We start from the raw sequence: 24875 nt of genomic DNA, 5'->3' as shown, positions 1-24875 counted from the left end.
TGAGGCATTAAACTGTGCAGCATACACAGACAATTTTTTCCATAAAAAGTTGCATTATTTTGGAAAACAATATAAAGCACACATATATAAGATCACATCGCGTTTACCACAACTCGTATAATAAAGAGTTGTTATTTATACTGCTCATGAACAAAGTAAAAAATAAATAAAAAAAGTTTAAAAAAAAATATGCAATTGTTCTTTTTCTATTCACCCCCGCACCCACAAATAATAAATGTTAATCTATCAGTCCTATATACCCCAAAAAATTGCACCAATGAAAACTACTTCTTGCCCCGCAAAAAAAGAAGCCCTCATACGACTACATCAGTGCAAAAAATTTATGACTTCTAGCTCCTGGAATGCAGCGGCTTAACTAGATGTACTATTATTGTGCAAATGTAGTAAAAACACATAAAACTATGCATATTTGTTATCACCATAATCAGATTAACCCATAGAATAAAAGTAATACACTAGTTATGCCCAACAATGAACATCGTCAATTTAAAGTGCAAAAAACTGTTGCGGAACTGCTTTTTTCCCAATTGCCACGCCAGAAAAGGTAATGAGCTATATGTACAACCAAAATGTTGTAACTAAAAATATAAATCATTCTGCAAAAAACAAGTCCTCATACAGTTACATCTACATAATAAATAAAAAAAGCTATGGCAAAAAAAAAAAGAGCCACCCGGCGTCTTATTCCATACTGCTTCCTGCCTAAAAACTCTTCTGGAACTCTTCTTCTGTAGTGCGGCCTCTGCTACCACAGGCCCAACAGCAGTCATCTGCCCTGTGTATATGAGAAGTATGCCATTGTTTAAAGGACATCTGTCACCAGATATATAGCAGTAAAGCAGGCTGACCAGACATGTGCTCTTGTCAGCTGAATCTATCTGTGTAGGTTCCATAATTCTATGTGCCCACATTGCAGAGAAAAAACAAATGAGCCCCTAGGTGCAATGAGGGCTTCTGTCGTGCCCTCTCCACTTTGATTGACAGGGCCAGGCAGTGAAAAGGTCATGACGCCAAGTCCTTAATTCTGAAGTCTCACATCTGCACTGTTCAATTCAGCATCTGAAGCAGGCGTAGTGCGGTACAGAGGCTCGCCGGCGGATCACTTTAGTATTGCACTTCTGCTGGCAGATCTCAGTCCACCCGGAAGACAAAGGAGAAGGCTTCGCTAAGAAGAGAAGACTTGTCTTCCAGGTCTGGATCCTCCCTGGTAAGTATTCCTCTCCAAGACTGCATTCCCAAAGTGAACGGCGCAGGAGCAAGATTTTAAGAGAATTCAGGGCCAGGCGTGATGATGTTTTCACAGCCTGACCCTGTCAATCAAGGTGGAGAGGGGCTGGCAGAAGCAGAGTGAGAGGAGCCTCTGGGTGCATTGGCACTGCCCTTGTTGTACCTAGGGGCTCATTTGTATATAATTGATCAATTTCGGCAATGCGGACACATAGGAAGATGAGACAAACACAGATATTTTGAGCTGCTGAGTGCATATGCTTCAGGTCAAATGTTTTTATTGCGACATTTCTGGTGACAGATGCCTTTTAAATGCCCTTCAGCAAAATAGCATTTATCATGTAGAGAAAGTTATAACAAGGCACTTGCTAATGTATTGTGATTATCCATATTGCTTCCTTTGCTGGCTAGATTGATTTTTCCATCCATTCCATTGCAATCCATCAGTGGTGGCCGTGCTTGCACACTATAGAAAAAAGCACCAGCCTATGTGAGCTCTCACGGTCCCGGCCACCAGAGAGGTTGGCACTTTTTCCTGTAGTGTGCAAGCGCGGCCACCGCTGATGGATTGCAGGGTGGTGGTAACCATGGAAATGAGCAGTGTATAATGTGATAGAAAAATAAATCCTGCCAGCAAAGGAGGTTGTATGGACAATCATAATACATTAGTAAGCAGCTTGTATTAATGTTCTCTACATGATAAATTCCACTTGCTGAAGTGACACAACATACTGACTCAAGTGTACTGCATTTTATGGGGAACATCAGAAATTCTGATGCCAACTAAAACGGATCAATAAACTAGTTTGGTGGTTATCTGGCACAAGCTTACTACTGTTCTGGTTCGGTGTTACTTTAGATACTACAATATAATGCACACTTGAATATGAGGCCTACCTGGGGCTCCACACACTGTGTTTATGGCAGTTGACTGTGAAGACAGTAATTCATCCAGAAGACGCTGAGCAGTGGGCAGGATCTGGATAAAGAGAGATAGAGTTAGCTTCCTACCAGTAGATCTCTCGACCACCTGTCACACAGTAAGCAAAATCCCCACCTGCTGTGGCAGCTCGCTGATGAGGTACTGCGCAAACTTCTGCAGCTGATCCCTCTGAAGCCTGGACAGGGACTCCGAAACTGGAGCTCGCAGACAGACTGCTGATGCCTATGGGAAATAAATGTAATTGTATGCAGGATTAGGATGTTGTAGAACATGAACTAGAATACAGATATGATATGGGCATTACCTACATGTTGTGTAGTGTAAATGGTGCTGCACATAAGCACTCTAAGGGTACATGCACACGTTCAGGATTCATGTGCGGAGAATCCGCACTGAAATCCGCAGGTGTTTGCAGGCAAATCTGTGCGGTCAATCCGCATTAAATCGGTGCGCATTTGTGTGCAGATTTGGTGCGGATTTTACTAAGTGAAGAAAATCCGGTCAGGAAAAATAAAATAAATTGGTCAAAATCCCCACGGAAAAAATCTGCATCGTGAGCATTGAGAATTTTGAATTCTGATAGAATACAAAGCACATGACCTACGGTGCGGATTTTCCGCACGCAAATCCGCGCAGAAAATCCACACGCAATCCTGATCGTGTGTATTTAGCCTTACAGTACGATGCCGCTTGTATGGTTTTGGTGGTGTGCTGTGCTTAGCATGTTTTTTTGTATGCCAAAAAGATTCAACATTTTGTCTTGTCACGGCACAGAAGATTTTCCTCTTGGCTGCTCCATTCATAGTAATGGGGATAAGTAGCCATATATTTAGTAATACTCCACCTATCCATCCAGCTGCCTATCAACCAACCATCCATCTGTCCACCCAGCATGCCCGGACAGCCTGCAGCAGGGCATGGTGGGAGTTGTAGTTTCACAACAGCTCGATGCCACAGGTTGAGCATCCCTGTCCTAAAGGGAATAACCAAAGAACATCGAGAAGAACCTAAGATATTACACAGGTAACTCTCAGATGTGATTAGAAAAGCTCTGCCTAGCACAGGGATTCAGCAACCTTCGGCACTCCAGCTGCTGTGAAACTACAACTCCTAGCATGCACACTTGTTTGGCTGTTCTTGTATCTCCCATAGAAGTGAATGGAGTGTGCGGGGAGTTGTAGTTTCAGAACAGCTGGAGTGCCGGAGGTTGCTGGTCCCTGGCCTAGCAGATTTACAGGAATAAAATTAATCGCGTCACCAGTAATGAGGTTTCAAAATGCAGCTAGGTCTTTACTGCAATGGGTGCTTGACGCATTTTCTCTGTTTTTCATGATATCGTGCTAATGTTAACATCCCAAAGGGACAAACATCACATTAAATGATACAGATCAAGGAACAAACATAATGATGATTCCTCCATTAACCAAGTAACTAACGTTGTGTATCCTAAAGAGACAGAGGGCCACAACATGCGAGCACCACTTTGCTCCTGCTCCACAGGTACAGCTGCACGACGTGATCCGGCAACGGTCAAACATCACAGCCACATTGTAGGCGCCTTTAGGAGAAAGCATTTGCGGGGGGACCACAGTGGCACTCAAGTGGAAACCTGGAAAGATAAAATATTAACACTGTACAATAAGCCATCACAAAGGCTCTTTTACGCTAAACATTAACGTTTATGGGCAAACCCCTTTTACCACTTGACGACATCCCTCGTATGTTTCTTTAAAGATGGCGCCCGCTTCACAGCAGAGCGACCATCACAGTTGTTGGGTACCTGCGGATTCACACAGCAGACTCAAGGGCCTAATGCAGACATTTAACCCCTTAGATGCCATGGTTAAATGTGACCATGGCACCTGAGAGTGGAAAACCTGGGAGTGTGTTCACACCCCTTTCCTCATAATAAAAATAAAGAATAGTGTTTGGCAAAGCCCCCTCTTGGGCAGACCTACAAAGGGAAGCATGCTTACCTGCTTCCTGACGCTGTCTGCCAACTCCTTGGCTGCTCCACTGCACTCCCTGTATGTAAACTTCCCACTTGATGCAGCAGAAGCCAATCTCTGGCTGCAGTGGTGCCTGCTCCCTTTGCATCACATGACCATTTGTCATGACGTATATAGAGCAAGTCGGCACAGCGCCCAGCAATTGGCTGCAGCGGCGTCAAGCAGGAAGTTTACATCCACACAGCCCAGCAGGGCAGCCGAGGATATCTCTGACCTGCTGTTAGCAGAGATGAAAAGCAGCTCAGGCAAGATGGCATAGGAGAAGAATAGCTCACCTACACCCCCTTTCTGCACACCTCTGAACCTATCCTAGAAGACTAACCCACAGAAGTCATTGAATATCTCCTGACCATTGTGTCTATGGTCCATGTGGTCGCTGTAAAGCATATCTCTAAATACTGATAGCTGATCAGGCAGGGTCTCTATATTCATGTACAGAAATAGACAAAAATAAAAAATAAAAATCGACAACCAGAAAATAAAAACAGCAAATAAAAGGAATTTGTTTAGTCTGATTATAATAAGTAAACATATTTAGGTGATGCATTGCCTTTAATTTATCCCATAATTGTTCTCTTCACACTACTTCTTCCTATGTGACTGTTGAAAAACCTCTCTTGGAACCACTGTGAGCAGTAGCTCAGGCAAGATGTATGCCCCCTGATCATACACAGAAAATAAAAGATGACTCTGTTTTAATTAGTTCATTTAAAACAGGTAAAATGGGAGATACATTCCCTCCTTCAGTTGAGGCAAGGTAATAGTAAGGTCCCAATGATTGACCTCTATGTAGTAAAAGGGCAGGAGAGCCATCTGTGCAGTTGGCAAGGATGGACATGAACAGCCTGGCAATATGTATTGCAGTGTACATCACAAAGAAGGGTGGGAAGCACCAAAGCTCCAACATCCCACCGTGTGCACAGTAAACCGGCAGCCCTCTTATAAAACCATTTTGCAGTTTGACACTTTTTTTCTGGAAAGTCCCAGGAGTTAATTAAGCATTCGTCATAGTATATTTTCTTCCGACAAGAAAATACGACCAATGATGTATTACATATATTTAAAAAATGGAATACGACTGCAACGTTTGAATACAACCCGACTTCTCCATAGTTCTTACCTATCTGTAGAGGGTCCTTCACGGCTCTCATACGAAACAGCTGTTCTCCTCTCTGGAACTCATCGGCACTGCCATTTGCCAAGCATGAATACAACCTGTTGAAGGAGAAGATTGTGTTTTCATAACTGTCCACCCAATAATGTAATCCTCTCTGATACACTGAATTCTAGCAGGATAGTTTTACTGTATTGTTCTTGTCGGAAAGACTTGAAAGCATTATATTAAAGAAACTAGATCATCAGATCAAGTTTGGTACAGACACAGACATAGGGAATGTAGGTAGCTTGCAGAGTTATCAATGAGGCTATGGAAGATATTGAGAAACCTCGCAAAAAGATTGCCTCTTCAAGAAGCCCACCCTCTTATCCAGACCAGATGTCCTCTTATAGCTGCTCAGTTCCACCATATACAGTGGTCCCTCAAGATACAATATTAATTGGTTCCAGGAGGACCATTGTATGTTGAAATCATTCTAAGTTGAGTAATCGGTTCCAAAGCTAAGAGAAAATGAAGATTTAAAGAAAAATAAGCAGATAACTAAGACAGATAAAACAAGTCCTTACATATAACAGTCAGGAACAGCTGCTAACTAGCAACTAACAGTTATTTTACCAGAGAAGTGTCCTTGATTGGGTGGATCTGTGTCTGAGACACTGTATGTTGAGTCTAGTTTCTACTTACGATGGGCCAGAAAAGACCATTCTATGTTGAAAATATTGTATCCTGAGGACATTGTATCTTGACGGATCACTGTATTATGCATACTGGCCTTTTTCTTTTCTTTTGAGAAGACCACCCATCCCCACTCCCGCCAAGACCACTTTTCAATGCAATGCTGGATGGTCATGATACAAGCTGTAACTAATGATCAGTAGAGTACAAGTAAAACAATGTATTTGTGGTGGAGGGGTGTCAAAAATGATTTAAAAAAGGACCAGTTTCTGGCCACGCTGACAAGAAGGTCTATTGGAAGGCCTGAGGAAGCCAGCAGAGCCTGGCAATACGCGTTGGGCTTGTTTCCTGACCACCACACATACCCCCACCATGCCATTCTAAATGATAAGTATTATAGCTCTCCATTTCTTTATTGTTGATGGATTACATGTACTTTTATCTGCTGTTCATTTGTATATGTGGGGGAATGTTCATGCTTTTGTGGTGAGTCAGGGGGGAATGTGTATATGTCTAGTTCACATGGCCCAGATTCATTGTATACAATGTTTTTAACTTATTCTTTGTTGTGTCTGTTGCTTTAAATAAATTTGATATTTTTATAGATGTGCGGCTACTATCTCGGTATTCTTTTCTTTTCCCTGTATCACATTGTGTATTTTATACCGTGTGCCGGCACTCTTGTCCTAATTCTGATGTGCCCCCGCTCCCTGAATTACACAGCCTTACAAATAGCCTCAGCCATCTTGGATTCTGCCATTTTCCAGAGCTCTTTTTACGGTGAATAGGACAAGGGTTCTAGCCCCTAAGGGGGCTAAAATTTAGTAAATAAAAAAGTGGAGGAAAAAATATATATATTAAGTATAAATCACCTCCTTTCCCAATTTTACATAGAAAATATATAAACAATAAATAAATAAACATACTGCCACTTCAGAAAAGTCCAAACTATTAAAATATTTAAATATATCTCCTATGCGGTGGTCGTCGTAAAAGTCATCTTGTCCCCCATAAAAATAGGATAGGACTGTTCTATTATGGGCCGGACGTTCCATAACATGCGGAATGCACACGGCTTTTTTGGTGTTTTTTTTTGTGGTATCGCAATACTTTTTCTGGTATCGAAACCGAATCAAAATTTTGGTATCGAGACAACCCTACACCACCCGATTCGCAGGAGCCTACCTGCACGGGACGTAGCGGTGCATGGGTTCACTGAGGCAGCGGCGGTAGCAGTCAGTCAGTGCGTACTGTTGGGGGGGGGGGGGGAAATCACCTACTTGGCGGTGTAGCAGTTTTTTGTTAAGCCACCGGAGGAGGTGAACATGGCCATATGTAGAATCTGTGGGCAGAAGGTGAAGGGTATCCAGGGTGTCAATGTTGGCACCACGGCCCTGCGTCAACATGTGCAGATTCACCTTGGGGAACCGTGGCTCCGATGTGGTGGTTCAGCCTGCCGCAGCAACCGCTGCATCACCCAGTGGCACGCAGACGATTTCAGGCAGTCAAGGCTCCACCACCTCAGCCGAAGGGAGCTGTCTGTCCTTCCCATCATCTGCTGGTCCTGATGCTCCTGCTCCTCGCCCTCCTACTCCTCGTCAGTCATTCTGTCAGCAATCAATCACCAAAGCGATTGCCAAGAGACAACAGTATGCGTGCACTCATCCAACGGCGCAGAAGCTGAACGTGCTCCTGTCCAAGTTGCTGGTGCTGCAGTCCCTCCCTTTCCAAGTGGTGGACTCTGCACCTTTCAGAGAACTGATGGCTTGTGCAGAGTCGATGTGAAGAGTCCCAAGCCGTCATATCTTTGCCAAAAAGGCAGTACCAGCCTTGCAAACACATGTAGAACAGAAGGTGGGCCAGTCCTTGAGCCTGTCTGTGTCTGCCAAAGTGCACGGCAGCGCCGACGTGTGGAGCTGTAACTACGGTCAGGGACAATACGTGTCCTTTACGGCCCACTGGGTGAATGTGGTTTCTGCACAGCCACACCAGCAACTTGGCCATGTGATGCCGCTTCCGCCTCCACATTCTCACTCAAAATCAGAACCATGGTGACCGACAACAGGAAGAACATGGTGTCGGCGCTGCATCAAGGAGGGCTGAGCCATGCGCCCTGCATGGCACACGTGTTCAATCTGGTTGTCAAGCGGTTCCTGAAGTCTTCCACCAATCTGCAAGACATCCTAAAAGTGGCCAGGAAACTTTGCATGCACTTCAGCCACTTGTACACCGCAAAGCACACCCTCCTTGAGCTGAAGCGGCAGAACGGCACCCCCCAACATAGGCTGATATGTGACATTTCCACCCATTGGAATTCCACCCTCCATATGTTCGACAGACTATACGAACAGAGAAAGACCATAAACGATTTCTTGATGATCCAAGCGGACAGGAGTACTCCCCTGTGTAACTTCGATGTCAGCCAGTGGCAGCTCATGCGTGACACCTGCCGTTTGCTCAGGCCCTTTAAGGAGGCCACATTACTTCTCAGTCGCCAGGACTACGGGATGAACAATGTCCTTTCACAGCTTCATGTCCTGGAACAGATGCTGGTAAATCTGGCTGGTCAGGGGACTGGAGACGTGGTGCCTAGATCTCAGGGCCGCATGAGCCATGTGGGGGCTGAACTGGAAAAGTAGGACATTGGAGCACAAGCAATGTCTAGCGAAATGGGTGGTTTTTATACACAGGAGACAGGAGAGGAGGAGCAGGAGCCGCCAGAGGAGCTACAGGGTGATAAGGAAGAGGAGGCAGAGGACCCGGACACATGCAGTGGAGATGGAGGCAGGGAGTTCCTCCGAGTCAGTTTCACAAATGGACCGATGCATGCTCACTTGCTTGCGTAGTGACAACCGAATTGTCACTATTCTGCAGAGGGATGACTTCTGGCTCTCCACCTTGTTGGACCCTCGCTCCCGCTGAGAGGGAGGACAAACTGAACTACTATAGAGTCATCCTATGTAGTCAGTTGGCCGCTGCCTATATGCTCCATCGTCCATCCTCTCGCAGGTCTGACCGGGGGGGCCTCTGCGCTCACGTTCCACTGCCATGGCTGCTGGGAAGAGGTGGCAGGAGCAGCACCAGCTCCATCAGCAGCAGCCCGAGTCTAGAGTCGCTGATGAGGATGAGCAGCTTTCTTCACCCGCATAGTGAAGAAACTACTCACCAGCAGCTAGACATAGAGCAGAACCTGAACCAGTAGGTGGTGGCATACTTGGAGTGCACCCTGCCAGCCATCATTGAAGATCCGCTGGACTACTGGGCAGCCAAACCGGATTTGTGGACGCAACTGGCCGAGTTTGCCCTGGAAAAGCTGTTCTGCCCGGCCAGTAGTGTGGCATCAGAGTGAGTGTTTAGTGCGGTGGGGACCATAGTTACCCCAAAAAGAACTCGCCTGTCCACCCAAAATGTGGAGAGACTGACCTTTTTCAAGACGAATCAGGCGTGGATCAGCCAGAATTTCCACCCACCAATGCCTGATGCATCAGACTAGATCATCCATGGTGCAACACCAACACTTTGATAAAAGAAACCGGTTTCTTCTGGCTACCTGCCTCAGCTACTATTCTGATGCTGCCACCCGCATGATGCCACACATCTGATGCCAAGTGCTCCTTCTTTCACCCACCATCTTCAGCTGGTACTGGTATTGCCACCCACCTCCCCACTTTGTCACCGGGTCACTCTGTGGTCTCCTGATGCTGCTGCCACTTACGCACTGTCTTTGTGCCACTCTGTGGCCTCTTGATGCTCCTCTCACCTCACCACTATGTTATAGGGCCACTCTGTGGAGTTCTCATGCTGTTCCCACCCTCCCCACTTCATGACTGGGCCACTATTTTACCTTTCGGCCTGGCTGACATCATTTATTTGACCCTTCTTCTGATCTGTCAGAAGGAAGGAAAAAAGAGATGCACAACGGATCCTGTCTGTGTAACAGCTGTAAGGCCTGTATGGTCCCATCAGAATTGGCTTGTGAAAAAGCAGGAGTGGGTACAAAACACAGAAGACATGCAAATATTCCATTCACGTGTCATCTCTGTTTTGGATACACTCCTGTTTTTTTTTGCCATTAGCAATACTGATGGATTACTGACCGAGTAAAGGCGGATGCTCAACAGACAGGATCCGTTTTTTGGGGGTTATTGTTCTGACGGATCAGAGGATGGGCAAAATAATCAGTGACGTCAACACAAACTTACTGCTGACACCCTCTCCACTCTGTCCGGGGGGCTCTACTTGTATAAGCATTTAATAGAACAGGTTCTGTAGACATCTATGAGGAATCAGCTGAAGACGGTGTAAAAGGAGTGCACTTCTTCTTGGCGCTAACATCGACCTGTAAGACTAAATTGATACTTGAGTTATTTGGTCAGTTTTGGCCCCGTGACTGCTCAAATAAGTGAAGTGTGCAGTGATTCTAAGAGCGACGCCTGTCATCTGTATGTCATACTGACTCACAGTATTGTTTCACTACCACAGCAGACTCCCTATGCGTGTTACTGCAAGGCACAGTGTTCTACACCCCTATAAAGGCTCTCTGCAGCCAGGAAATAGCCACTTTTTTACGTGATTTGCCGCAAATAAATTTGGATCGAACAAAAAAAAAAAATATTTAATTCGGAGAACTGGCCAAATTGAATTTTTTTTTTATTCGCTCATCTCTAATAATAATTTAAAAAAATAAAAGTTAAAAAAGCAAATTTTGTATAGAGAAGCCCAGGAGTGACTTAGGATAGTTTCATACCTGCAGATGCCTATCCAGCACGCTGGTTAGAATAGCCTGCCGGAGTTCTATGGATCCGGCACAGCATTTACTATAATATAGTGTCCAGCTGAGATCCAGCGCATACCTGGCAAATATACAGAGAATCGGCCGGATAATAAAAATGCTGCACGCAGCAGTTTTTGTCTAGCTGAGGATTCCCGGCATTCTCTGACATAACAGCTGGCTGGAACACCCGGCCGCAGATGTGAAAATAGCCTTAACCATAATGGCGACTGGTGACAATACAGACTAATGTGGAAACTTATAAAATTCATGGAATAACACACTCAAACACTAAGCCTACCTGTACACGTTCCACATTTGTATGCAGAAAATCAGCATGAAATTCTCATAAACACGGCATAAAAAAAACTTTACATAAATCCTATTACTGCAGTTGTGGTGCTTTTTTGTGAGTTTTGTAATGTTGGTTTTTGTTGTGGATTTTGGTGCATATTTTCTGTTTATGTTAGCAACCTCATTGAAAACTATGGGGAAACCACTATATAGAGGTGTGGAATCGCACAATTGACATGCTGTAAATTTTAAAATACACATGTAAAAAATATGCAAAGTGTACATGCAAATCTCATTCACTTTGCCGGTACAGTTTTATGCTGCAGTTTTTCTGCACAAAAATCCATGCCGAAAAACCATATGCAATCTGCGTTGTGTTCAGTTACCCCAAGGGGATAGCAATGGTCTCCGCATGTGGCTTGCTGCTAACTAATGTACTACAACTGTACAGGTGCAGCCCAGCAATAGGATGTAATCAACATGTGCGTCCCATAACGGGGATCCTTAATATGTCAAACAACACATATTTCCTGCAGAGCACTTACCTTATATCCTCTTCATTCTCTGGGAAGCTCCAGAATGCAATTCGTAGTTGTAGCTGCTCTGGAACTGGGGGGTAAACCTTTTCGACCACTTCGAATGGAATGTGAAACGCTACTTGTTTGGCAGACAGTTCCACTAGTGGATTCACAAATCCATCTACCAAAAAAAAAATTTAAAAGATAAAAGACTATTAGAATGGATTTGGCATACCCCTGTGGAAAACAGAGCAGCTGAAGAATAACACTATATCAAGAAGTTGGTTATATATATGTCCCATAGAAATGAACGGAGAGTGCACCTTCTGCTCTATTCTCCTCTATGGGACTCCCATTAAAATAAATGGAAGGTGGCTGCACATGCATTGCTGCTCTCCATTCACTTTGAGGTGGCACCCGCATATCCTAGCGATATGGGACCAGTGTCTGAGGTGAGACAACCCCCTTTTAAAGAGAATCTGTCAGCAGTTTTGACCATGCTATGCTGCTGACAGCACTAGGTAGGGTCTTGAAAGAGCAGTACAAACCTTTTGTCAGGCTTTTATCACGTAGAGTAGTGTGAGTATGACATTTTATTCTGCCAAATTCTGCTCCTTGGGTGTAATGAAGGTGGAGCTTTATCGTAAAGTGTCTTACGCCGAACTACTTCACAGTCCCTCCTGAGTGCCAGCTGTAGTGGTGTTCTAGTTGCAGGCCACAACTGTCACTCAGAGCAGAGGGAAGGGGTAATGAAGCTGCCCAATGCAGAGCGCACTTTACAGTGAAGCCCCTCCCAGGGCACTTGCAAAAGCGAAATTTGGCAGGATAAAACTTCAGATTCACACTCCTCCTCATAATGAAAACGCCACAAAAGGTATGTCTGTCATGCTCTCCCCAGACCCTACCTAGTGCTGTCGGCCAAACTGCTGACAGATTAATGTAGTCATAAAGTCAACAGATGTCAAACACCATAAGACACAGAACCTTCTTAGCATACAATAAATGTATGATAAATGTTATTTAAGATGCAATTGATAACAGCTGTAAAGCTAGACCAGGCAAGGGATGATGGATGATCCTTCGCCATAGTGTACATATTTTCAGTTTGGGTGTGTTCTCCTTATTACTATACTTATGTGCTGAAGTGGAATTATTTACATCTATCAACAGGAGGACGGAATGAAACGCTCATGTTACAAAAAAATTATATAGAAGTTGTTTTTTTAACTCTTTAATGATGGACACATCCCAGATTAGTTCAGATGCTTCTAAATGCAGGACCAGCAGACTTCACTACAAATTACCAGGCCCACAACGCTTATCTATGTTGTGCTACAACTAGGTCTCAAAATGTCAATTATTGCGAGGGCTAATTCAGATGACAGATTTTCACATCCGCTTGAGTTTAGAATGGACGGCAAACAGACAGAACACTGACACACATTGGTCCATTTAGAGAAAATAGTGCTATCCGTTTTTTCTGCTAGACTCGCCATTCAAGTGGTCTGTGGGGGAAAAAAAAACTGACAGAACATGGACGCTATCTGCATAGTTTTTAGCTTATATTTGCGCCTGTTTTTGGAGTAAATATAAGTAAATTCCCCGACACGCCCCTACCCAACCCCTGTCACGCCTAACGGGCAAAACTGGTTGTGTGCCAACAGAAAAAGGGACTTGCAACACTTTTTACGTCTGTGTTCCTCAGGGTTTATTTTTATGGAATTAAAAAACAGTTGATGCCACATAGGCAGAAAAAACAGACAGACGGAACAAAGTTGGAGACAATCCTCACTCCACATGCAAAGCAAATAATCCGTTTTTAGCAGACAAAACACAGATATTGTTACAAATACTGCATTTACATGCTGGAAAGAGTAGCAAAAAGGTCAGCGCATGTGATGAGAACACAATAGCTCAGCACACATACTGTAATACAACCATCTGGAAAATAAAAACATACTACAGTAGGATAAAAATGGTCTTTAACCTACTTGTTCATGCTAAAATCACAATCTGCATGCAAACGGACAGCATTTGTAGACTGATCCGGATCAGTCTCACAAATGCATTGCAAGAACGAATCCGTCTGTCATACGGACAAACGGATCAGTTTCTATATTATTAATTGTTTTCACATTTTTAAAGGTCTGCGCATGCGCAGACCGGAAGGACGGATCCGGCCTTTTGGTATTTTTAACGCCGGAACCGGCACTAATACATTTCAATGTAAATAAATGCCAGATCCGGCATTCCGGCAAGTCTTTCGGAATTTTGGATGGAGATAAAACCGTAGCATGCTGCGGTATTATCTCCGTCCTGAAAAGTCAAAAAGACTGAACTGAAGACATCCTTAACGGATCGCTCTCCATTCAGAATGCATGGGGATAAAACTGATCAGTTCTTTTCCGGTATTGAGCCCCTAGGACTGAACTCAGTGCCGGAAAAGAATAACACTAGTGTGAAAGTACCCTTAGTTGCAAATTGCTCTTCCAGCTGTTTTTTATTAGTACCACTTTTTAAACTTTTTGTTGCCCCTGTCTCAACTTTTTTGAGATGTGCTTATGCCATCAAGTTCTAAATGATTTTTTTTTTTTTTTTTTTCATGAAATGGTAAAATGTCTCACTTTCAACTTTTATTTACATTTTACACAGCGTCCAAACCTTTTTGGAATTGGTGTTGTACTTCTTGGTACATAAGTTGGCCCTACTGCAGGTATCCAAGTACCCGGGAAAGGGAATTGCTATTAGGTGACGTTCAGTTCTGCAGTCTTAGGAATATTATAATGCTGCTTGTTCACATCTGTGGACCTTCTATTACTGGATCAGTCCAGGTCATAACTGGAGCAGTGTACAAAACAGGAGTCATCTCAGCTGGACAAATCCCATGTAGAATGCAGCTGCAGGTACTCAGTGTCATTCAGGAGCAGATACTTTCAGTTATCAATGTAGGGGAAATTTAGTATTACATAAAGCCTATTCAAATTAATGGGGGACCATTTAAAGGGAACTGATCATGAACTTTAAGCTACCCTCACTGAAAGACGCATAAAGTAGTGACAGACATGCTGATTTCAGCGGCCTGTAACTCATCACTCATGAGTAGTGTGGAAGCCGAACTTTAGACGCCGAACTTAAAACATGAGCTAAAATTAAAGGGGTTGTCCGGGTTCAGAGCTGAACCCGGACATAGCCATAATTTCACCCAGGCAAGGGCTCTTATATTTACAATAACACACTGCCGCGCAGAGGCTTCCGCCCGGCAGTGTGTTTGGTGACATCACCGGCTCTGATGGGCGAGCTTTAGCGCTGCCCTAGCCGTTTTACAGGCTAGGGCAGCGCTAAAGCCCGGCCATCAGTGCCGGTGATGTCACCGGGCTCACTGCTGGGCAGAAGTCTCCGCCTGGCAGCCCTAAGGAGAGCCCGGTTCACCGGAACTACAGAAAATGCCTTTGCCCTGTGCAATTTAGCGCAGGGCAAAGGAGAGCATCTGAGCATGAACTGCTCCAATGCACAAGTCAGGGCGGCTGCCTGGGTGAAAATGGGCATATGTCCGGGTTCAGTTTTGAGCCCGGGAATCTGCAGTTTAATCATTGAGCCCAAGCCAGGAAAAAAAAAAACTGAGATTCCTGAGAAGAATGTATTTATTTTACTCGCTTATATAGTGCTGACATATTCTGCAGCGCTTTACAGACTTGTCGTCCCAGATGGAGCTCACAAGTTCCCTATCAGTATGTCTTTGGTGGATAGGAGGAAACCCACACAAACACGGGGAAAACATACAACCTCAATGTAGATGTGGTCCTTGTTGGGATGGAAAACGAGAACCCTAGCGCTTCAAGGCACCAATGCTAGCCCCTGAGCCACCGTGATGCCTAATCACAATTATTCATGATCTCGTGCTCTCCCACCCACCCAGTAGATGATGATTGCTATTTCTCTCATAGGGGGAAAACTGCCAACGATCAGCAAGTGGATGGGAAAAGCAGGAAATCCTGAATAACCACGAGTCTTCTCAGGCAGCCATGACTATTTTCCAGGCCCAGGCTGCATTGATTATCAAGTTGGTTCTTGGGAACCACTTACGTTTAGCTCATGAGTGACACCACTGAAATAAGCATGTCTGCCACCACTTTATGCTACCCTCAGTATGGGCAGCATAAAATTGATGAGAGGTTCCCTTTGAATGTAAATGCTATAAAGAAAGACCAGAATAGAAAAGTAATTAACACCATAATAATTCAAGATATATTTCTTGTTGCACAATAAACATCTATAGAACATTTTTTTTAGCTCTAGCAATAGACATGGTTCCATCTGGAAGGATCATAGAGTGCAGTGCTTCTGTCTGCTAGAAATGTTTTATACTTATCCCATAGAGGAAAGATTCATTGAGTAGCTTCAATTGTTACATATATTAATGTAGCATTTATTTGAGGTCAGCCAGATGAGGAACTATAACTCTGGAAAAGTTTGAGTAAATTCAACATTAACATAACTTCCTCTAGTAGCATCACTTTCTAAAAACCACAATACAGGGATTTACTTCCGAAAGAAAACAAACTGCTAGTTAGGGTCCATTCACAGATCCGTAGTGTATTGCGGATTTGCAATACACAGGGCCGGCACCCCTATAGAAATGGGACAAGAATAGGACATGTTAAAAAAAAATTCGGGAGCCGCGGACTGGAAGTACAGAGCCGCGGATGCGGACAGCACAATGTGTGCTGTCCGCATCCTTTCCGTCCACATTGAAAATGAATGGGTCCGCACCCGTTCCGCAGAATTGCGGAACGGATGCAGACCAATTTTACGGACGCGTGAATGGACCCTTAATTTGAAAACCCATGAAGGGAAAAATAGATTTGCTCTTGCAGAAACATAAGGCTATGTTCACTGTTCACTAATAACCCATTGATGACATGCGCCGTACATGTGTGGAGGATGTGGTCTCTTTAAAGATGACTTTCACACGAATCTGAGGCAACTTTCCCCGAGAGCGGCTTCCCCATGTTAAGACTGGGGAAGCTGTTCTTTGGTGGTGATAGGCGGGAGTCTTTACAAGGCTACCAGGCCTATCACAGATATATTGCAATGTAGGCCTGCAAGTGGCAGTGCTGCATTGGAATATACTGAATTTACCATATACTACTGTATGTCACAGTAGTATATGGGAGAAGCAATCTAATAATTGCACATTCAGGTCCCCTGAATAAAATAAAAAAATAATGAATAAAAAGTTCAAAAAAAAAAATTTTTTATATATATATATATATATATATATATATATATATATATATATATATATATATATATTCAAATCAACCCCCTTTCTCCATAATAAAAATAAACTATAAAAAATAAAAATAAAAAAGGCTCTTATTAACACGTTCTGCAGTGGATCAGACATGTACAGTCATGGAAAATGAACATCTAGAAAACAATGCAATTGGCCTGAGACTGATATAAGTATAAACTGGTGGTGGTGCTTGGTCAATGATCATACAACAAAGGAGGTGCACCCTTTATTTTGGGTTCTGCAGCAGGGTATTTGTTGAGGCAGGGTCACATTAAGGCCTCATGCACACGACAGTTGTTTTTCTCGGCCTCCGTTCCTTTTTTTTTTTGCGGATAGGATGGGGACCCATTCATTTCAATGGGTCAGCAAAAAAATGCTGATAGTTCATCCGTTTATGTTCCGCGTCCGTTGTCCGCATGTCCTACTTTTTTCACATTAGCGGACAAAAATAGGCATTTATTACAAGGGATCTGTGGAAAAAAACGGATCCTCCCCAAAAAACGGATGCCGCATCCGTTTTTTTTTGCGGACGCAAAAAACAACTGTCGTGTGCATGAGGCCTAAGACAGAGTGACATTATCTTGTTGTAATACTATGCCTCCTGAGTCAAAAAAGGCAGTAGGACTGATTCCACAGTAGGCCCTCTTGCAAACTCTGGCAAGGAAATCATTAGACCGAATCTGCTTTCATCAGTAAACACTATTGTTTGAGGCGGGCAGGCAGTCACTACTGCAGAACCAATCTGTGATGTTGTGGCTGTCCTTTGGGATACAGCAGCTCTCCTCATAAGACGGTCTTGGCATGCACCTGTCAGAACCCATGTGTGAGTGACCTCCTCAATGTCGACACCACCAATGCGCTACAGAAACTTCTCATCCAACTCTTTCTGAGATTTGACAGATGGACCATCCAGCTCAAAGTCCCACTATTTGGCCCTTTTCAAAGTCCATTAAATTGCACAAATAGTGCATGCCTAGCAGGGATAGTGAATACTTTACTTCTGGGTTAGAAAAAAAAGGTATGTAATAAAGCTGCCAAAGTTTATTTAACGGTGAGTGCTGCTACCTTTTCTTCTGACCCACAAGTTTCTATTTTGATTACGCGGAGCAGAGCACCACCGATTGTGGCCATTTGTCTCGTGCGTTGAAGGGTCTATTAGACGTTATACACACCCAGCAGCGCCGGCTGCGTTTTCCTTGATGGACCTTGAGGCTGGGTTCACACTTGAGCGTTTTACAGCGCGTTCAAACGCGCTGTAAAACGCTCAACACATGAAAACCAATGCTTCCCTATGGCCCTGGTTCTCACTTGAGCGTTTTACAGCGCGTTTGAACGCGCTGAAAAACGCCCTACGCTCAAACAAGTTCTTGAGCTTCTTTGGGGCGTTTTGACGCGCGTTTGTGGCCATAGGACACTGCAGTCAATCACACAAACGCGCGTCAAAAGCACGTTTACTATTGCAAAAAACGCGCATATAAAATGCGCTCAAGTGTGAACCCAGCCTGAATGGTGAATACTTTAACAACAACAAAACAGTCCTGTAAGGGTCCATTCACACGTCCGTTGTTTCTTTCCTGATCTGTTCCGTTTTTTGCGGAACAGATCTGGACCAGATCTGTACCCATTCATTTTCAATGGGTCCTAAAAAAAAATCGGACAGCTCAATGTCTGATTTTTTTTCAGGACCCATTGAAAATGAATGGGTCCAGATCTGGTCCAGATCTGTTCAAAAAAAAACGGAACAGATCAGGAAAGAAACAACGGACGTTTGAATGGACCCTAAGAGAGAAGACAAAAAACCAACAGTGGTGCCAGACAAAAAAAAAAAGTCTGTGGAGCATCTGTATGTAAAGTAAGGATCTTGGAGCTTTAATCACTATATGTAACTCCCTCCAGCATTGGCGTATTGTAAAATGGGCTTTTTATTGTAACTTCGAAGTGTTCTTTTTTCACTTTCCAGTAATGTAGAAGGGTTGTGAGTATCTACTAAGGAATGTATTAACCTTGTCAGTTTCTTATCAGACTTAGGCAGGCTTGTTTTAATTTAGCTGAGCAGCTTGCACAGTAACACATAATGTAAATATTACCATGTATAACAGACTAACAAGAGTCCGTAAGAACTGTGTAAAAAAAAAAAAAAAAGACAGCCATCAACAAAAAATACTGCAAAAGTTAATAACATATGGTAGCAGTCTATCAGCATGTCAAATAACTGCACAATTGGCAATTACAATGATAATGTCCTTCATGGTGGCACCTACAACATTAAACTTCTAGGCGGAGGACAGCGGGTGTCATGATAGCTGTCAATACCTCTTATTTCTCCGCTGCCAGAATACAAACACAATAAGGCTGGGTTCAGACCTGAGCGTCTTTGATATGCGCGTTTAACGCGCGTTTTTGACGCGCGTTTTTGACGCGCGTTTTTGGCAATAGTAAACGCGCGTTTGACGCGCGTTTGTGTGATTGACTGCAGTGTCCTATGGCCACAAACGCGCGTCAAAACGCCCCAAAGAAGCTCAAGTACTTGTTTGAGCGTAGGGCGTTTTACAGCGCGTTTTTCAGCGCTGTAAAACGCTCAAGTGAGAACCAGGGCCATAGGGAAGCATTGGTTTTCATGTGTTGAGCGTTTTACAGCGCGTTTGAACGCGCTGTAAAACGCTCAAGTGTGAACCCAGCCTAAGGAGCACCTACAGCACCGAGAAGGGCAATTGAAGGACATAGTGCTCCACATCTGCTCTTGCCATAACATTTAGGCTGGGTTCACACTTGAGCGCATTTTATATGCGCGTTTAACGCGCGTTTTTGTCGCGCGTTTTTATGCGTGTTTTTTGCAATAGTAAACGCGCGTTTGACGCGTGTTTGTGTGATTGACTGCAGTGTCCTATGGCCACAAACGCGCGTCAAAACGCCCCAAAGAAGCTCAAGAACTTGTTTGAGCGTAGGGCGTTTTTCAGCGCGTTCAAACGCGCTGTAAAACGCTCAAGTGAGAACCAGGGCCATAGGGAAGCATTGGTTTTCATGTGTTGAGCAATTTACAGCGCGTTTGAACGCGCTGTAAAACGCTCAAGTGTGAACCCAGCCTTAAGGCTACGTTCACACTGGCGTTTTGGTTTCAGTTTGCGAGATCCGTTCAGGGCTCTCACAAGCGGTCCAAAACGGATCAGTTTTGCCCTAATGCATTCTAAATGGAAAAGTATCCGTTCAGAATGCATCAGTTTGCTTCCGATCAGTCACCATTCCGCTATGGAGGCGAACACCAAAACGCTGCTTGCATCTGACGATGCGGAGGTAAACGGATCCGTCCTGGGACACAATGTAATGGGGACGGATCCGTTTTCACTGACACAATCTGGCACAATAGAAAACGGATCCGCCCCCATTGACTTTCAATGGTGTTCAAGACGGATCCGTTTTGGCTATGTTAAAGATAATACAAACGGATCCGTTCTGAACGGATGCATGCGGTTGTATTATCTGAATGGATCCGTCTGTGCAGATCCATGACGGATCCGCACCAAACGCGAGGGTGAAAGTCGCCTTATATACAGTACTTGTTCCTTAAACTCACCTCTCATGTAGCTGATGTGGAAGTGTGGCTGCTGGATAGGCAAGGTTATGCCACCAAACTGTCGACCAGGGGGTTCTCTGTAGGAAGAGGCATTTCTCTACACTGGGTTTAGTGGAAGACCTGAAATGGGCTTGGAATGGCGGGTTCCTAACTCCCCTCACTCCATTCAGGGTGTTGACTAATTAGGTTCAGTAAGTAAGAGATCACAGAGCTATTCCTCTGCCAGCTTGGAGAGCTATGAGCTACCTCGGACTGTAAGGTTTATGTCTGTATGGGAGGCCATGTGAAATCTCTTGTGTGCCTGCTGCATAGTGCTGCCATAGTGGACAGTGGAGCTCCAGCAGTGAAGCACCATGCTTGGCATCTTTTGGAGGATGTCACCTCAAGGCCCTTCCCAAAACACAAAGCTAACAGATGACCTCACACCCACAACCTGAAGACCAGCATGTGAACAGCTCTATTTGCATATATTAATATTTAAGAACAACGTTAAATTGCATTCTTTAATCAGTGTGTAATTTCAGGTATTTTTACAAAAGAAGCTGCAGTGTGTATGCATGAGGAATAACACTATTTCTGACCATTAGGGCGAATTCACACGATCGTGCTGTGTTTTGCGGTCTGCAAATTGCGGATCCGCAAAACACAGATACCGGCCATGTGCGTTCTACATTTTGCGGAGCACACAAGGCCGGCGCTATATAGAATAGGCCTATTCTCGTCTGTGACTGCGGACAAGAATAGGACATGCTCTATATTTTTGCGGGGCCGTGGAACTGAACAACGGATGCGGACAGCACGTGAAGTGTTGTCCGCAACTGTTGCGGCTCCATTGAAATGAATGGGTCCACACACGTTCCTCAAAACTGCGGAATGGATGCAGAACCATTCACACGGTTGTGTGAATGAGCCCTTAAACGGAGGCTGGCTGGGATCATGTCTGCCCACAAGCTACACATGGAGAACTGGGATCCTGCTTCCTAACTCTGTGTAGCACAGCCTTAGAAGCAGCAGCAGTAATGGATAGAACTAACCAGCTTAGATGTGAATTACCTGTGCCAGTTTCTCTGCTCGTCTTTAGTAGCCCCTCCCTTCCCCCTCCTCTATAGGCTTCTATGTAAGTTAATCCTTCAGTCAGCAGGCAACACGTCATCAGTGAAGACGATTTGAGCAGTGAAGTGAGCGTTAGTGCCGAGGAGGGAGAGCAGGAGGTCTCTGTGCTAAGAGAACAGTCTTAGGGCTCATGCCCACAACCGCGTGCTGTCCGGGCCCGTGCTGCTCAGGCACCGACCATAGGCCAGCCACATGGGGATCACAGACCCATTCACTTGAATGGGGTCCGCGATCCGCATCCGACGGTCCTCACCGCAAAAAAGTAGTGCATGCACTACTTTTTTGCCGTGCGGAGGCACGGACAGAAAATCCACTGAAGCACTCCGTAGTGCTTCGGTGGGCTTCCGATCCATGCCTCCGTTCCGCACCTCCGTGATTGCAGACCCATTCAAGTGAATGGGTCTGCGATCCGTGATGCGGGGTGCACACGGCCGATGCCCGTGTATTGCGGACCCCCTGTATGCAGCCCGCAATACGGCCACAGCCGGGCAACGGCCATGTGCATGAGCCCTTAAGAGAAAAAGGAAGCATTCTTCTCCAATAAGATATACTATAAAGTTTCCCTGTTTAGTTATGAAAAAAATCATTCAGTTATGAAAAAAATTAAGTTACTCTTTAATTTCTGATTTGATTAAAGTACTACTTTGGCATTAAGACCATTTTTTTTTTCTTTTTGTATTTTTTAATTCAGACAGCCATAGTTTTGTTTTTGTTTGTTTTTTACTTTCCCATTGACATATAAGGGTTCTTTTTTGCAGTTGTACTATTTTGTGGTACATATAACTAAGGGGTTGTCTCACTTCAGCAAATAGCACTTATCATGTAGAGAAAGTTAATACAAGGCACTTACTAATGTATTGTGATTGTCCATATTGCCTCCTTTGCTGGCTAGATTCATTTTTCCATCACATTATACACTGCTTGTATCCATGGTTACGACCACCCTGCAATCCATCAGCAGTGGCCGTGCCTGCACGCTATAGGGCAGGCATCCTCAAACTGCGGCCCTCCAGCTGTTGCAAAACTACAACTCCCAGCATGCCCGAACAGCCTACAGGTATAAGCCTACAGCAGGGCATTATGGGAGTTGTAGTTTTACAACAGCTGGAGGGTCGCAGTTTGAGGATGCCTGCTATAGGGCATGGTTCAGCAACCTCTGGCACTTCAGCTGTTGGGAAACTACAAACAGTGATGGTCAGTTCACAGTGTTCGCCAGCGAACACATGCGGGCTGCCATCTTTAGTAAGGTAGACTCACCCGTCCGGCGATGCACAGGTAAGCCCTTACCTGTGCCTGTGTCGGGAGCCGGTCTGAAATCAAATGCAGTCACCGGGAGCAGGCAGTTCCGAGAACAGCAGCCGGGGGCCTTCATCGGGCTGTTCTCGGAACTGCATTTGATTTCAGTCCGGCACAGGTAAGGGCTTACCTGTGCATCGCCGAACAGGTGAGTCTACCTTACTAAAGATGGCAGCTCGCATGTGTTCGCTGGCGAACACTGCGAACTGACCATCACTGACTACAAATCCCAGCATGATCTATTCATTTCTATGGAAGTTCTGAGTACAGACCAGGAAGTGTGCATGCTGGGAATCATAGTTTCACCAACAGCTGGAGTGGCGGAGGTTACTGACCCCTGCTATACGAAAAAGCATTGGCCTCTCCAGTGGCCAGGGCTATGTCACCGCACATAGGCTAATGCTTTTTCCTATAGTGTGCAAACACGACCACCACTGATGGATTGCAGGGTGGTCATAATTATGGAAACGAGCACTTAGTGATTGGAGTAAAAATTTTGCGCAAGTGACATTTTGAAGAAGGAATTCTCCCCCAATGTTTTCAGTCAGATCCATATGAAATCAGAACATAAAGTCTTTATGTCTCCATATGACAGCAAAGGCATACAGAAGTATAGCAGGGACTCATAGGAGTCTATGGATGTCATATTATGGGTACGTAAATCTCTGAGATTATCCAATACCCCTGTGCGCATGAGATGACATATCTATGGTTGCACCATTTAAATACAGTTATTAGAACAATATTATGTATTGGATGGCTATATTATTTGGATGCAGAATGGCAGCATCAATTATTCTGTATATTACAATTCTTTTTGGGCACTAACATATTATTTGAGTACTGTATACTGGTAATATTGGAAGCAAAAAAAAAATAAATCACACATCTAGCATTACACCTAGAGGCTCTGCTCTCTGAAACTGCCACGCCATCTCCCCTTTGATTGACAGGGCCGGGCAGTGTAAACATCATCACACCTCCCTGGTCCTGTCTCGGTGGGGAGAGCGCAGAGCCTCTAGGTGTAACGGCAACTCCCCCGTTGCTCCAAGTGGCTCATTTACATATCAAAAAAAAATAAAACCATTTCTCAGCAATGTGGCTACATATGAACATGGGACCAACACAGAGGTTTTCAGCTGCCAATTGCACATGTAACTCATAGGTACAAATCTGATGATGGATGCCCAATGCTCTGTAAATTAGAAAAAGAGCCCCATTTCTGGTGAAATTCTGAATGTGCATGCAGTACATGAAATCTGAATCCTGAGCAATGTATGACAAAGACCCTTGTCCACATACTGCGAGGTGCCATCAGCCAGGTTCTCCCTTGGGCACATAGCAGGCTGAGCTGTTCCTTGGTGACTAGAGGATATAGCACGCCTTTGGAACATGCCTGCCGTCGCTGGAAGTCCCTAACGTCTCTATGCAATGACAGCAAAACTAAATATTGTGATGGAGAGGAAAGCAGCCGTCTGTGGTCACAATGACACATAATCTAGGCACGGCCTTGCTATGGATTTTGCCCAAGTCATGCCACTGCTGGTTGGCGAGTTCAGCACTTGGGAAAGCTGGCTCAACAACATATTTGGTAATGGCCACGTACAGTTACATTGGTATTGCAATATAGTTTCACTCTACCAAAGGCAGGATGTAATAGTGACCAGGACGTGGTGGGTCTAGTGAGACTTTTTGGAGTATAGAAGCAACATATGCCCGGATATGGTTTTTCACATATGTAAGTATTTGTGGTACCTAATATTGATAACCTATCCTCAGGATTGCTCATCACCCTGACCTGATTGGAGAGGATCTGACTTCTCAGCTGCTCTACAGTAGCTCCACCACTAGGACTGAGCTGGTTACTGCAGTGCTACACCTACTGAAATGACGGACGGAGCCCTGTAGTTCTGAAGACCGCGGACCTACTGAAGAACAGATCATCAGTGAGCGTGCAGGGTGTTGGATCCATGCCAATCAGGCCTATCCTGAGTTTCACTTGTAAAGAGATGGACAAATCCTTT

At 44.5% G+C, this 24875-nt stretch overlaps 1 protein-coding gene across 1 annotated transcript in view; it reads right to left on the bottom strand.

Annotated features, from left to right (window-relative positions):
- The window catches only part of ZSWIM8 (zinc finger SWIM-type containing 8), a 134121-nt gene that overhangs the window by 91843 nt on the left and 17403 nt on the right, over positions 1 to 24875 (bottom strand). Inside the window, exons 2-6 of the mRNA XM_040437848.1 lie at positions 11603 to 11756; positions 5321 to 5415; positions 3628 to 3800; positions 2306 to 2413; positions 2146 to 2227 (exon numbers count right to left, since the gene is read on the bottom strand). Of these exons, the coding sequence (XP_040293782.1) occupies positions 2146 to 2227; positions 2306 to 2413; positions 3628 to 3800; positions 5321 to 5415; positions 11603 to 11756 (612 nt within the window). The remainder of the gene's footprint in view (positions 1 to 2145; positions 2228 to 2305; positions 2414 to 3627; positions 3801 to 5320; positions 5416 to 11602; positions 11757 to 24875) is intronic.

This window comes from Bufo bufo, chromosome 6 (genome assembly GCF_905171765.1).
Source record: "Bufo bufo chromosome 6, aBufBuf1.1, whole genome shotgun sequence".
In the NCBI taxonomy this organism is placed as follows: domain Eukaryota; kingdom Metazoa; phylum Chordata; class Amphibia; order Anura; family Bufonidae; genus Bufo; species Bufo bufo.
This window is presented reverse-complemented; position numbering and strand designations above follow the sequence as displayed.